We start from the raw sequence: 12,203 nt of genomic DNA on the forward strand, positions 1-12,203 counted from the left end.
GCGGTATGAAAAGAAGCAGTGTTGGTGTTGGCGTGTCGCGTGGTACAGAAACGGGCAGTATAGATACCGTCACTTATAACAGACAGTTCTAGTACCAGCGATTGTGCGCGCGGCACCGAAACAGTTTAATCAAAGTCATAATTTCAATTTCTGTTTGCATTGCATGAGTGTGTGTGTGCGTGCGTGCGTGCGTGTGCTTGGGCGTGTGTGTTTGTGTGCGTGCGTGTGTGCGCGCGCGTGTGTGTGTATGTGTGTTACAGATGAAAACAAAACAAAAATGCCAGCGTTTGAAACACATTATTATGTTAATTGTTCTTGGTAAGTGTTGATGACAAGGCGTGAATAATGCCAAAGCTGCATGGTATAACATAATTATTTGAGTCTTAACTAAAGGATTTTTTTTTCTGATTTCACTACCAATAATATTTTTAATTAAGGTTTAGAGTGGTCTCATTTGCTTTAACTAGACTAGAATTCCAATATTTACTTTAAATATGATACAGCAAGTCATGTATTAGTGTTTTTAATAAGGTCGTGATTTTCGAATAATCAACCAAATATTAACAAACAAATATTTAAATGACCGTGCTTAAAATAAATTTTCTTCATGTGATTTGTGATGACTAAGTTTTGAATGACGCAGAAGGTGCAATGTTAAGGGCATGTCTATTGACAAAATCAAACGTCTCATGAATATCGAATATCATCTCACGACATAATGATATGGCATAAATGGGAATTGTTTGTTCAGACTTTCCGCTTGAGGGGAGATCGTGAGACTGGTGTCACGATTTTCGGGTGTATGGGGTGCCGGGTGGGTATAAATTGGCGCTGAGCTCCGAGCCCAATACAAAATACATTCAACTATCTCGCTATTAGCCTGCTGGTCGGGACTAACAAGGAATATATCACCAAGAAGAAAACTATTAAATTCTTGAAGTTCAGGAACTAAGGAAAAATGGTACGTTACATTGACTTCATGTCATGTTTAATTGTTTGCATTTCTTATTTTATTTTATTTTTATTTTGCATGGTTTCATTGATATTTATATATTAAATGTACATTTTGTTTATCATCAAATATTTTATATTCATAATACCCAATAATTTGTAGATTCTAATAAAACATTCACTGCAATCTTCTAAATAATTGGGCGCAAAGCGTCATCGTACTTTATATTGCTTTTAACGGAGTCGAGTCTCATTCTCTATGCCTGCTGAATGGGCCTGGTCGAACGCAAGGGTAAATACTAGAAAAATCCCCACCCGACTTCATGTTCAGTCTTTCTTTATGTATGTTTCAGATGAAGACAATCGTAGTAGTTGTTGCCGTGTTGGCCCTGTGCCTCATTGTTGCCGAAGCCAGATCAGTAAGTGCCTTCACCTTCATGTTATATACATATTTATTTAGATAGCTGCACTCTCACAGATTGATCGTTTTGACCATTTTTTGTCTTTGAATTAGCCATTTTTGCGTAAATGTCTGGAAACCAGTAATATCAAATATAACTGAATTAAAGGCAATTGATGCCAAAATCAACCAAATTCTGAGACAACATTCAAGTGTCAAAACTGACAAGTTGTGAGAGTGCAGCTTTTATTCTCTATAGAGTTAATTGATTAAAATATAAAATTTATTTTATTTTTGCCTTTGATCAATGGCGTTTTAACTGTTACAAGCGGTTTCTTACTTTACACAAGTATGGATGAGAGTACCTCTAACTTCTTTCTTAATCTAGCTGGTCATATTAAGTAATTGCTCAATATTTATCATAAAACACTTTATAATTATTATGTTAAAAACACATGTGCATTATAATTTCATGTAAAAAACAAAACAATTTATTTGGACTGGCTGACACTCAGTAAATGTTCATCCTGGCATATGTTTTTTATACATGTATATAAAAATGTTACCTAAGTAAGCAAAGCATTGGGCTACTACAGTATATGGTCCTCGGGAGTCGAATTATGGACCACTTAATTTACTACTCGCAAATTTCGCAATTAATTGCCATAAGCGTTAATACTGGATTAATACTGTATTAATTTACACATTCATAAATAATAGAGACAAGTAGTTAAAACTCATTGAATACAGCCAATTGCTTCTTTTGAAGCTCTTAGATAAATTTGCATTACGGGAAGAGTTTAAGTGTTTATTAAGTACGGGACATGGTTGAATGCGGTAAGCACGTACACACGCACGCACACGCGCACGCGCACACGCACACACACACACACACACACACACACATGAATTTATATATATATATAGCACAATCAAACAATGGCGCCTTCACACATTAATTTTATCACAATTTCATTATTTCAGCGAAAGAGCCACGACAGTGGCAATAGTGATTCCCGGAAGACAGGTGATAGGAAGCAGGGGGACAGACCCCTTCCCAAGCCACTGGGACGCGAGGTGAAGTTGTGTAAAGCCCTCGTAAACGGAAACATCACCAACGATAACCAAACATTTGAAAACGTTTTCATAGCCGTGAACACAACGTGTACCGAATTGCTCGACTTCCTGGTAGCACAGAATGACAGCGTGCCGGAAGATACTACTGGGGTATGTACCGATCACATTTTTGATACGCGGTACGAGGTACAACCTTCTGAAAACTTACACTTAAGCTTTTATGCTAAAAACAGCTAAATAGTGTCCTATAACCTTGGTGTCGGGTTGTTCAGACAGAATTTTAGATCATTGCTAAAATATAATATTAAAAAATGTTCAAACAAAATTTGGTACGTCAAATGTTAACTTGTTCGCAACGAAATTACACAAACCTTTCGACGATGTTTTGGTGTTTAAGTCTTAAATAACTGTTCTGTTATACTCTGTTCTATTCTATTAAAGATCCATGTTAAATCATGTCCCTTGTGGAACCAAGAAATAAGGATGAGTGCTCTTAATTGTATTTTAATGGGATTCTGGTCTGTATTTCGTTGTAACTTTATTTCATTTACTAGCATTACATGATTACATACATGTGATGGATCCTTAAATGAAAAATACCAGCACAGCTGAGAGAAGTCATTAAATTATAAATTGACGACATTGAAATATATCGTTTTCTTTTTATTTTATTTTAATTATACGATTTCACTTACGAATTTATCTTCATTCAAGCTGGGTGTTATATCAATAATATATGTCATACTCTCACCCAATTGATTGTGGGTCTATACCCAATAGGTATACTTTCTCATACCCTATCACCGGTTCTGCTTACTATTCAAGAGACGAGACCTTCTATCAGTTGATTTACATCAGTTTTTCGCTGTCCTCACCATCGAGCTAAAGTTGAAAGAGTATAAACTAATGCAACGCTTATGAAATAACCATACTGTATATATTTAGCGTACCAAGCGCAGAGCTGGACGTGGACGTGGGAGTAAAGGTAGACGCCAACCTGGGAAAAAGGCCAGCGCCGATAGTGAGAAGAGCATTTCAAGCGAGTCAATTGAGAGTGACGAGAGTGGGTCAACTGATGAACGCCAGGGCGATGGTGAGCTTGGGGGACAGACGCCGGTAAAGAAGCTGCTGCACTTCTGTGATGAAGTCAAGGAATTTGTGCCCACGGAGGTACGTAGATATTATTATTATTATTATTATTATTATTATTATTATTAGTGTTGTTGCTGTCTTTGGCGTCGTTGTTGTTGTTGTCGTTTTCAGTTAAGTGCAAGCATAATTTAGTTTAGATTCATGTTAAGGGAGCTGACAGATAGAATTCCGTGAAACACGGTTTTAGCCTTTTCTTACTAAAAGTTAGAATCCTGTACTGTGTGTGTCATGGTTTAATGATATACAATTGTCGACTATATAAAGCGAAAATCCAAACAATTCAAATTCTATTACAATAATTGTATTTAATACACTAAACAATAATAGCACAATAATGGTGTCCACTGTTTTAAGCGATAACCAACACTACAAACGTAATATGTATTAACATTATCAGAAACTGTACTTCAACTCTGGTCATTCACATATCTTTGGCTAGGTACTGTATTGTTCAATACTCATTGCAGGAAACGTCTCAAGACCTTGTGGCAATTGTGGAGAAGTTCGAATCACCTTGCACAACAGCGTGCGAAATTGCTGGGGGCGTTGATTGTGCCCCTCTTGTTGATGGTGGGGCCCAGTAGGAGACATAAACTGTTACTGTCCAGAACAGAAGTGTGCCATGTGTTTGCGAATTAAAGAGATACTCCGTCATTTAAATATTTTTTTTAAATAATCAAGACAATTTCATCACGGTTTTAAAGAGAAGTTAACTCAATAATGAGTCCTGATATTCCTGGACGACCTTCAGTTGTTACGCAGCGATACTTACGTCTTAAAGACAATCCAAAGAAATAAACCGACGGAATGTCCCTTTAATTTGACGACTAACCTAAATGATCTTACTGGATGAGTTCTGTATATAAATATCGATGTTTACTATTTAAATAATAGTTAAAGATGCGGGACATCTATTAAGCCTTGTTAAAAGAACAGTATTACGTAAATTACTCATAAATTGTTAAATTAAATTATTTGTTGAAATGTTATTCCATACTGACAAGCGACTGCACATTAAACTTTGTATCAGTATTGAAATAAAACGACAGTAAAACTATTCTTCATGTTGTTTTTCTTTTATTATTCGGAAATATCGCTATGAGTTCGCTACATTTGATACGCGGAAAATATCAATAGACAATAGCTTGATATATGTCTGTGGAACTGTTTAATATACTCCTGCAAGGTAAGATGAGGTCCCGACGGTGCTAAACACATCACGGTCCCTGTCATTGGTAGTATACTCTTTATTACTCGTATACTCTTTATTACTCGTGTTATGTTGGACGGTGCTAAACACAGCCAGGTCCCTGTCATTGGTATTATACTCTTTATTACTCGTGTTATGTTGGGAGGTGCTAAACACAGCAAGGTCCCTGTCATTGGTAGTATACTCTTTATTACTCGTGTTATGCTGGGCGGTGCTAAACACAGCAAGGTCCCTGTCATTAGTAGTATACTCTTTATTACTCGTGTTATGTTGGGCGGTGCTGAACACATCACTGTCCCTGTCATTGGTAGTATACTCTTTATTACTCGTATACTCTTTACTACTCGTGTTATGTTGGACGGTGCTAAACACAGCCAGGTCCCTGTCATTGGTAGTATACTCTTTATTACTCGTGTTATGCTGGGCGGTGCTAAACACAGCAAGGTCCCTGTCATTAGTAGTATACTCTTTATTACTCGTGTTATGTTGGGCGGTGCTGAACACAGCACGGTCCCTGTCATTGGTAGTATACTCTTTATTACTCGTGTTATGCTGGGCGGTGCTAAACATAGCAAGGTCCCTGTCATTGGTAGTATACTCTTTATTACTCGTGTTATGTTGGGCGGAGCTAAACACAGTAAGGTCAATGTCATTGGTCGTATACTCTTTACTACTCGTGTTATGTTGGGCGGTGCTTAACACAGCACGGTCCCTGTCATTGGTAGTATACTCTTTATTACTCGTGTTATGCTGGGCGGTGCTTAACACAGCAAGGTCCCTGTCATTGGTCGTATACTCTTTATTACTCGTGTTATGCTGGGCGGTGCTTAACACAGCAAGGTCCATGTTATTGGTCGTATACTCTTCACTACTCGTGTTATGTTGGGCGGTGCTAAACACAGCAAGGTCCATGTCATTGGCCGTATACTCTTTATTACTCGTGTTATGTTGGGCGGTGCTTAACACAGCAAGGTCCCTGTCATTGGTCGTATACTCGTTATTACTCGTGTTATGTTGGACGGTGCTAAACACAGCAAGGTCAATGTTATTGGTCGTATACTCTTCATTACTCGTGTTATGGTGGACGGTGCTAAACACAGCACGGTCCCTGTCATCGGTCGTATACTCTTTATTACTCGTGTTATGCTGGGCGGTGCTTAACACAGCAAGGCCCCTGTCATCGGTCGTATACTCTTCACTACTCGTGTTATGTTGGGCGGTGCTAAACACAGCAAGGTCCCTGTCATTGGTCGTAAACTCTTAACTACTCGTGTAATGTCGGACGGTGATAAACACAGCAAGGGCAAGGTCACTGTCATTGGTCGTATACTCTTTATTACGCGTGTTATGTTGGACGGTGCTTACCACAGCACGGTCCCTGTCATTGGTCGTATACTCTTCACTACTCGTGTTATGTTGGACGGTGCTTAACACAGCAAGGTCCCTTTTATTGGTCGTATACTCTTCACTACTCGTGTTATGTTGGGCGGTGCTAAACACGGCACGGTCCCTGTCATTGGTCGTATACTCTTTACTACTCGTGTTATGTTGGACGGGGCTAAACACAGCAAGGTCCCTGTCATTGGTCGTATACTCTTTACTACTCGTGTAATGTCGGACGGTGCTAAACACAGCAAGGACAAGGTCACTGTCATTGGTCGTATACTCTTTATTACTCATGTTATGTTGGACGGTGCTTAACGCAGCACGGTCCCTGTCATTGGTCGTATACTCTTCACTACTCGTGTTATGTTGGACCGTGCTTAACACAGCAAGGTCCCTGTCATTGGTCGTATACTCTTTACTACTCGTGTTATGTTGGACGGTGCTAAACACAGCAAGGCCCCTGTCATTGGTCGTTTACTCTTTATTACTCGTGTTATGTTGGACGGTGCTTAACACAGCAAGGTCCCTGTCATTGGTCGTATACTCTTTATTACTCGTGTTATGTTGGACGGTGCTTAACACAGCAAGACCCCTGTCATTGGTCGTATACTCTTTATTACTCGTGTTATGTTGGACGGTGCTAAACACAGCAAGGCCCCTGTCATTGGTCGTATACTCTTTATTACTCGTGTTATGTTGGACGGTGCTAAACACAGCAAGGCCCCTGTCATTGGTCGTATACTCTTTATTACTCGTGTTATGTTGGACGGTGCTAAACACAGCAAGGTCCCTGTCATTGGTCGTATACTCTTTATTACTCGTGGTATGTTGGACGGTGCTAAACACAGCAAGGCCCCTGTCATTGGTCGTATACTCTTTATTACTCGTGTTATGTTGGACGGTGCTTAACACAGCAAGGTCCCTGTCATTGGTCGTATACTCTTCACTACTCGTGTTATGTTGGACGGTGCTTAACACAGCAAGGTCCCTGTCATTGGTCGTATACTCTTTATTACTCGTGTTATGTTGGACGGTGCTCAACACAGCAAGGTCCCTGTCATTCGTCGTATACTCTTTATTACTCGTGTTGTGTTGGGCGGGGCTAAACACAGCATAGTTCCTGTCATTGGTCGTTTACTCTTTGTTACTCGTGTTATGCTGGACGGTGCTAAACAGAGCAAGGTCCCTGTCATTGGTCGTATACTCTTTATTACTCGTGTTATGTTGGACGGTGCTTAACACAGCAAGGTCCCTGCCATTGGTCGTATACTCTTTAGTACTCGTGTTATGTTGGACGGTGCTTAACACAGCAAGGTTCCTGTCATTGGTCGTATACTCTTTATTACTCGTGTTGTGTTGGGCGGGGCTAAACACAGCATAGTTCCTGTCATTGGTCGTTTACTCTTTATTACTCGTGTTATGTCGGACGGTGCTTAACACAGCAAGGTCCCTATCATTGGTCGTATACTCTTTATTACTCGTGTTGTTTTGGGCGGTGCTTAACACAGCAAGGTCCCTGTCATTGGTCGTACACGCTTTATTTCTCGTGTTATGTTGAGCGGTGACGTCGCTCAACATATCAAGGTCCCTGTCATTGGTCATATACTCTTTATTACTCGTGTTATTTTGGGCGGTGCTAAACACAGTCAGGTCCCTGTCATTGGTCATATACTCTTTATTACTCGTGTTATGTCGGACGGTGCTAAACGCAGGAAGGGCCCTGTCATTGGTCGTATACTCTTCATTACTCGTGTTATGTTGGGCGGTGCTAAACACAGTCAGGTCCCTGTCATTGGTCGTATACTCTTTATTACTCGTGTTTTGTTGGACGGTGCTAAACACAGCCAGGTCCCTGTCATTGGCCGCATACTCTTTATTACTTGTGTTTTGTTTGACGGTGCTAATCACAGCAAGGTCCCTTTCATTGGCCGTATACTCTTTACTACTCGTGTTATGTTGGACGGTGCTAAACACAGCAAGGTCCCTGTCATTGGTCGTATACTCTTTATTACTCGTGTTATGTTGGGCGGTGCTAAACACAGCAAGGTCCCTGTCATTGGCCGTATACTCTTCATTACTCGTGTTATGTTGGACTGTGCTTAACACAGCAAAGTCCCTGTTATTGATCGTATACTCTTTATTACTCGTGTTATGTTGGACGGTGCTAAACACAGCAAGGTCCCTGTCATTGGTCGTATACTCTTCATTACTCGTGTTATGTTTGGCAGTGCTAAACACAGCAAGGTCCCTGTCATTGGCCGTATACTCTCTATTACTCGTGTTATGTTGGGCGGTGCTAAACACAGCACGGTCCCTGTCATTGGTCGTATACTCTTTACTACTCGTGTTATGCTGGGCGGTGCTAAACAGAGCAAGGTCCCTGTCATTGGTCGTATACTCTTTATTATTCGTGTTATGTTGGGCGGTGCTAAACACAGCAAGGTCACTGTCATTGGTCGTATACTCTTTATTACTCGTGTTATATTGGACGGTGCTAAACAGAGCAAGGTCCCTGTCATTGGTCGTATACTCTTTATTACTCGTGTTATGTTGGACGGTGCTAAACACAGCAAGGTCCCTGTCATTGGTCGTATACTCTTTATTATTCGTGTTATGTTGGGCGGTGCTAAACACAGCAAGGTCACTGTCATTGGTCGTATACTCTTTATTACTCGTGTTATGTTGGGCGATGCTAAACACAGCAAGGTCCCTGTCATTGGCCGTATACTCTTTATTACTCGTGTTATATTGGACGGTGCTAAACAGAGCAAGGTCCCTGTCATTGGTCGTATACTCTATATTACTCGTGTTATATTGGACGGTGCTAAACAGAGCAAGGTCCCTGTCATTGGTCGTATACTCTTTATTACTCGTGTTATGTTGGACGGTGCTAAACACAGCACGGTCCCTGACATCGGTCGTATACTCTTTATTACTCGTGTTATGTCGGATGGTGCTAAACACAGCACGGTCCCTTTTATTGGTCGTATACTCTTCACTACTCGTGTTATGTTGGACGGTGCTAAACACAGCACGGTCCCTGTCATTGGTCGTATACTCTTTATTACTCGTGTTATGTTGGGCGGTGCTAAACACAGCACGGTCCCTTTCATTGGTCGTATACTCTTTACTACTCGTGTTATGTCGGACGGTGCTAAACACAGCAAGGGCAAGGTAACTGTCATTGCTCGTGAACTCTTTATTACTCGTGTTATGTTGGACGATACTTAACACAGCACGGTCCCTGTCATTGGCCGTATACTCTTCATTACTCGTGTTATGTTGGACGGTGCTAAACACAGCACGGTCCCTGTCATTGGTCGTATACTCTTTATTACTCGGGTTATGTTGGACGGTGCTTAACACAGCAAGGCCCCTGTCATTGGCCGTATACTCTTCATTACTCGTGTTATGTTGGACGGTGCTAAACACAGCACGGTCCCTGTCATTGGTCGTATACTCTTTATTACTCGGGTTATGTTGGACGGTGCTTAACACAGCAAGGCCCATGTTATTGGTCGTATACTCTTTATTACTCTTGTTATGTTGGACGGTGCTTAACACAGCAAGGCCCCTGTCATTGGTCGTTTAACACAGCAAGGTCTCTGTCATTGGTCGTATACTCTTTACTACTCGTGTTATGTTGGACGGTGCTAAACACAGCACGGTCCCTGTCATTGGTCGTATACTCTTTATTACTCGTGTTATGTTGGGCGGTGCTAAACACAGCACGGTCCCTTTCATTGGTCGTATACTCTTTACTACTCGTGTTATGTCGGACGGTGCTAAACACAGCAAGGGCAAGGTAACTGTCATTGGTCGTAAACTCTTTATTACTCGTGTTATGTTGGACGGTACTTAACACAGCACGGTCCCTGTCATTGGCCGTATACTCTTCATTACTCGTGTTATGTTGGACGGTGCTAAACACAGCACGGTCCCTGTCATTGGTCGTATACTCTTTATTACTCGGGTTATGTTGGACGGTGCTTAACACAGCAAGGCCCCTGTCATTGGCCGTATACTCTTCATTACTCGTGTTATGTTGGACGGTGCTAAACACAGCACGGTCCCTGTCATTGGTCGTATACTCTTTATTACTCGGGTTATGTTGGACGGTGCTTAACACAGCAAGGCCCATGTTATTGGTCGTATACTCTTTATTACTCTTGTTATGTTGGACGGTTCTTAACACAGCAAGGCCCCTGTCATTGGTCGTTTAACACAGCAAGGTCTCTGTCATTGGTCGTATACTCTTTACTACTCGTGTTATGTCGGACGGTGCTAAACACAGCACGGTCCCTGTCATTGGTCGTATACTCTTCATTACTCGTGTTATGTTGGGCGGTGCTAAACACAGCAAGGGCAAGGTCCCTGTCATTGGTCGTATACTCTCTATTACTCGTGTTATGTTGGACGGTGCTTAACACAGCCAGGTCCCTGTCATCGGTCGTATACTCTTTATTACTCGTGTTATGCTGGGCGGTGCTAAACACAGCAAGGTCCATGTTATTGGTCGTATACTCTTCATTACTCGTGTTATGTTGTACGGTGCTAAACACAGCACGGTCCCTGTCATCGGTCGTATTCTCTTTATTACTCGTGTTATGGTGGGCGGTGCTTAACACAGCAAGGCCCCTGTCATCGGTCGTATACTCTTCACTACTCGTGTTATGTTGGGCGGTGCTAAACACAGCAAGGGCAAGGTCCCTTTCATTGGTCGTATACTCTTTATTGCTCGTGTTATTTGGACGGTGCTAAACACAGCAAGGTCCCTGTCATTGGTCGTATACTCTCTATTACTCGTGTTATGTTGGGCGGTGCTAAACACAGCACGGTCCCTGTCATTGGTCGTATACTCTTTATTACTCGTGTTATGTTGGACGGTGCTAAACACAGCACGGTCCCTGTCATTGGTCGTATACTCTTTATTACTCGTGTTATGTTGGGCGGTGCTAAACATAGCACGGTCCCTTTCTTTGGTCGTATACTCTTTATTACTCGTGTTATGTTGGAAGGTGCTAAACACAGCACGGTCCCTGTCATTGGTAGTATACTCTTTATTACTCGTGTTATGCTGGGCGGTGCTAAACACAGCACGGTCCCTGTCATTGGTCGTATACTCTTTATTACTCGTGTTATGTTGGACGGTGCTTAACATAGCACGGTCCCTGTCATTGGCCGTATACACTTCATTATTCGTGTTATTTTGGACGTCGCTCAACATAGCAAAGTCCCTTGCTGTCGTTCATCGTATTGTTGTTGTTAAAATCTAAATATTAACTTCTCACTTTCGAGACAGTTTTCGTATAACAAGCAATTTAATGCACGTGGGTATTGGCACCGTGCGGAACGCTTTTAATTTAACTCTTACATGTTTTCTGATATAAAACTGGTAAAAAAATAATTTCTTGCTATTGACACTTAAGAGAAATGCATAACATATTTACCAAACTAGTACATTTTGTCAATTTGTTACAATTTAAGCTAATTGTAAATCGGTATATTTTTGAAAAGTATAACTCACGAATATACGCCGAGGCTAAGTTATCGCGCGACCTCTTCGTTAACAGTCAAAACATACAAACTATTTAATGGGTGACATTTAAGAGTTATATGAATCTCATGTATAACATGTAGTTAATATGTAACAATTGGTTATATTTATAACTGAACATGTTTTTCGATCGTTGAGGGCAGATTACAACCAGAATTTAAGTGATTACTTCCGCGTTAGTCACCATGCACACAAACCCGGCGTTGTAATGAATTGTCTTTATGATTGTAAGCTTAAGATTTTGTGACAAAATACAAAAAGCAACATGTTTTTCAGCCAGATTTAAACGATAAGTTTATTTACTTTCCTGTATACATCAGGTTTTATTGAAATACAGAATTGCCAATAAACCCCAACTCGGCTATCTCCGGCAAGCTTCAATTCTGTTTTATTCTGGCCGAGATGTTCCTATTGCCCCTAACCCGTTGGCGATCATATACGGCGTCATACATCAATGTTTCATTCCAAGG

General features: G+C 41.1%; 2 protein-coding genes across 2 annotated transcripts; one reads left to right on the forward strand and one right to left on the reverse strand.

The window, feature by feature from the left end:
- Nucleotides 1–802: 802 nt before the first annotated feature.
- On the forward strand, nucleotides 803–4,637 carry LOC128236391 (uncharacterized). Its single transcript, XM_052951241.1, has 5 exons — nucleotides 803–961; nucleotides 1,305–1,370; nucleotides 2,336–2,578; nucleotides 3,374–3,598; nucleotides 4,048–4,637. The coding sequence occupies exons 1-5, from the start codon at nucleotides 959–961 to the stop codon at nucleotides 4,162–4,164; spliced, it is 654 nt and encodes a 217-aa protein (XP_052807201.1). The 5' UTR covers nucleotides 803–958; the 3' UTR covers nucleotides 4,165–4,637.
- A 111-nt stretch (nucleotides 4,638–4,748) lies between these two features.
- Nucleotides 4,749–9,686, reverse strand: LOC128238021 (probable serine/threonine-protein kinase DDB_G0282963). Its single transcript, XM_052953590.1, has 11 exons — nucleotides 7,579–9,686; nucleotides 7,153–7,296; nucleotides 7,082–7,122; nucleotides 7,016–7,051; nucleotides 6,950–6,985; nucleotides 6,787–6,919; nucleotides 6,559–6,636; nucleotides 6,488–6,528; nucleotides 6,355–6,457; nucleotides 6,187–6,324; nucleotides 4,749–6,030 (listed from the first exon to the last, which is right to left on the reverse strand). The coding sequence occupies exons 1-11, from the start codon at nucleotides 9,684–9,686 to the stop codon at nucleotides 4,749–4,751; spliced, it is 4,140 nt and encodes a 1,379-aa protein (XP_052809550.1).
- Between the last annotated feature and the right edge of the window lie 2,517 nt (nucleotides 9,687–12,203).

This window comes from Mya arenaria, chromosome 6, assembly GCF_026914265.1.
Source record: "Mya arenaria isolate MELC-2E11 chromosome 6, ASM2691426v1".
In the NCBI taxonomy this organism is placed as follows: domain Eukaryota; kingdom Metazoa; phylum Mollusca; class Bivalvia; order Myida; family Myidae; genus Mya; species Mya arenaria.

Coding starts and splice junctions, on each gene's coding strand:
- LOC128238021 (XM_052953590.1), bottom strand. CDS start 9,686: ATGGGCCTTGCTGTGTTAAGCACCGTCCAACATAACCCGAGTAATAAA. Junction 7,123..7,152: donor AATGACAGGGACCTTGCTGT/GTTAAGCACCGT, acceptor TAACACGAGTAG/TGAAGAGTATACGACCAATG. Junction 6,637..6,786: donor CATAACACGAGTAATAAAGA/GTATACGACCAA, acceptor GACCAATGACAG/GGGCCTTGCTGTGTTTAGCA.
- LOC128236391 (XM_052951241.1), top strand. Junction 1,371..2,335: donor TTGTTGCCGAAGCCAGATCA/GTAAGTGCCTTC, acceptor TCATTATTTCAG/CGAAAGAGCCACGACAGTGG. Junction 2,579..3,373: donor TGCCGGAAGATACTACTGGG/GTATGTACCGAT, acceptor GTATATATTTAG/CGTACCAAGCGCAGAGCTGG.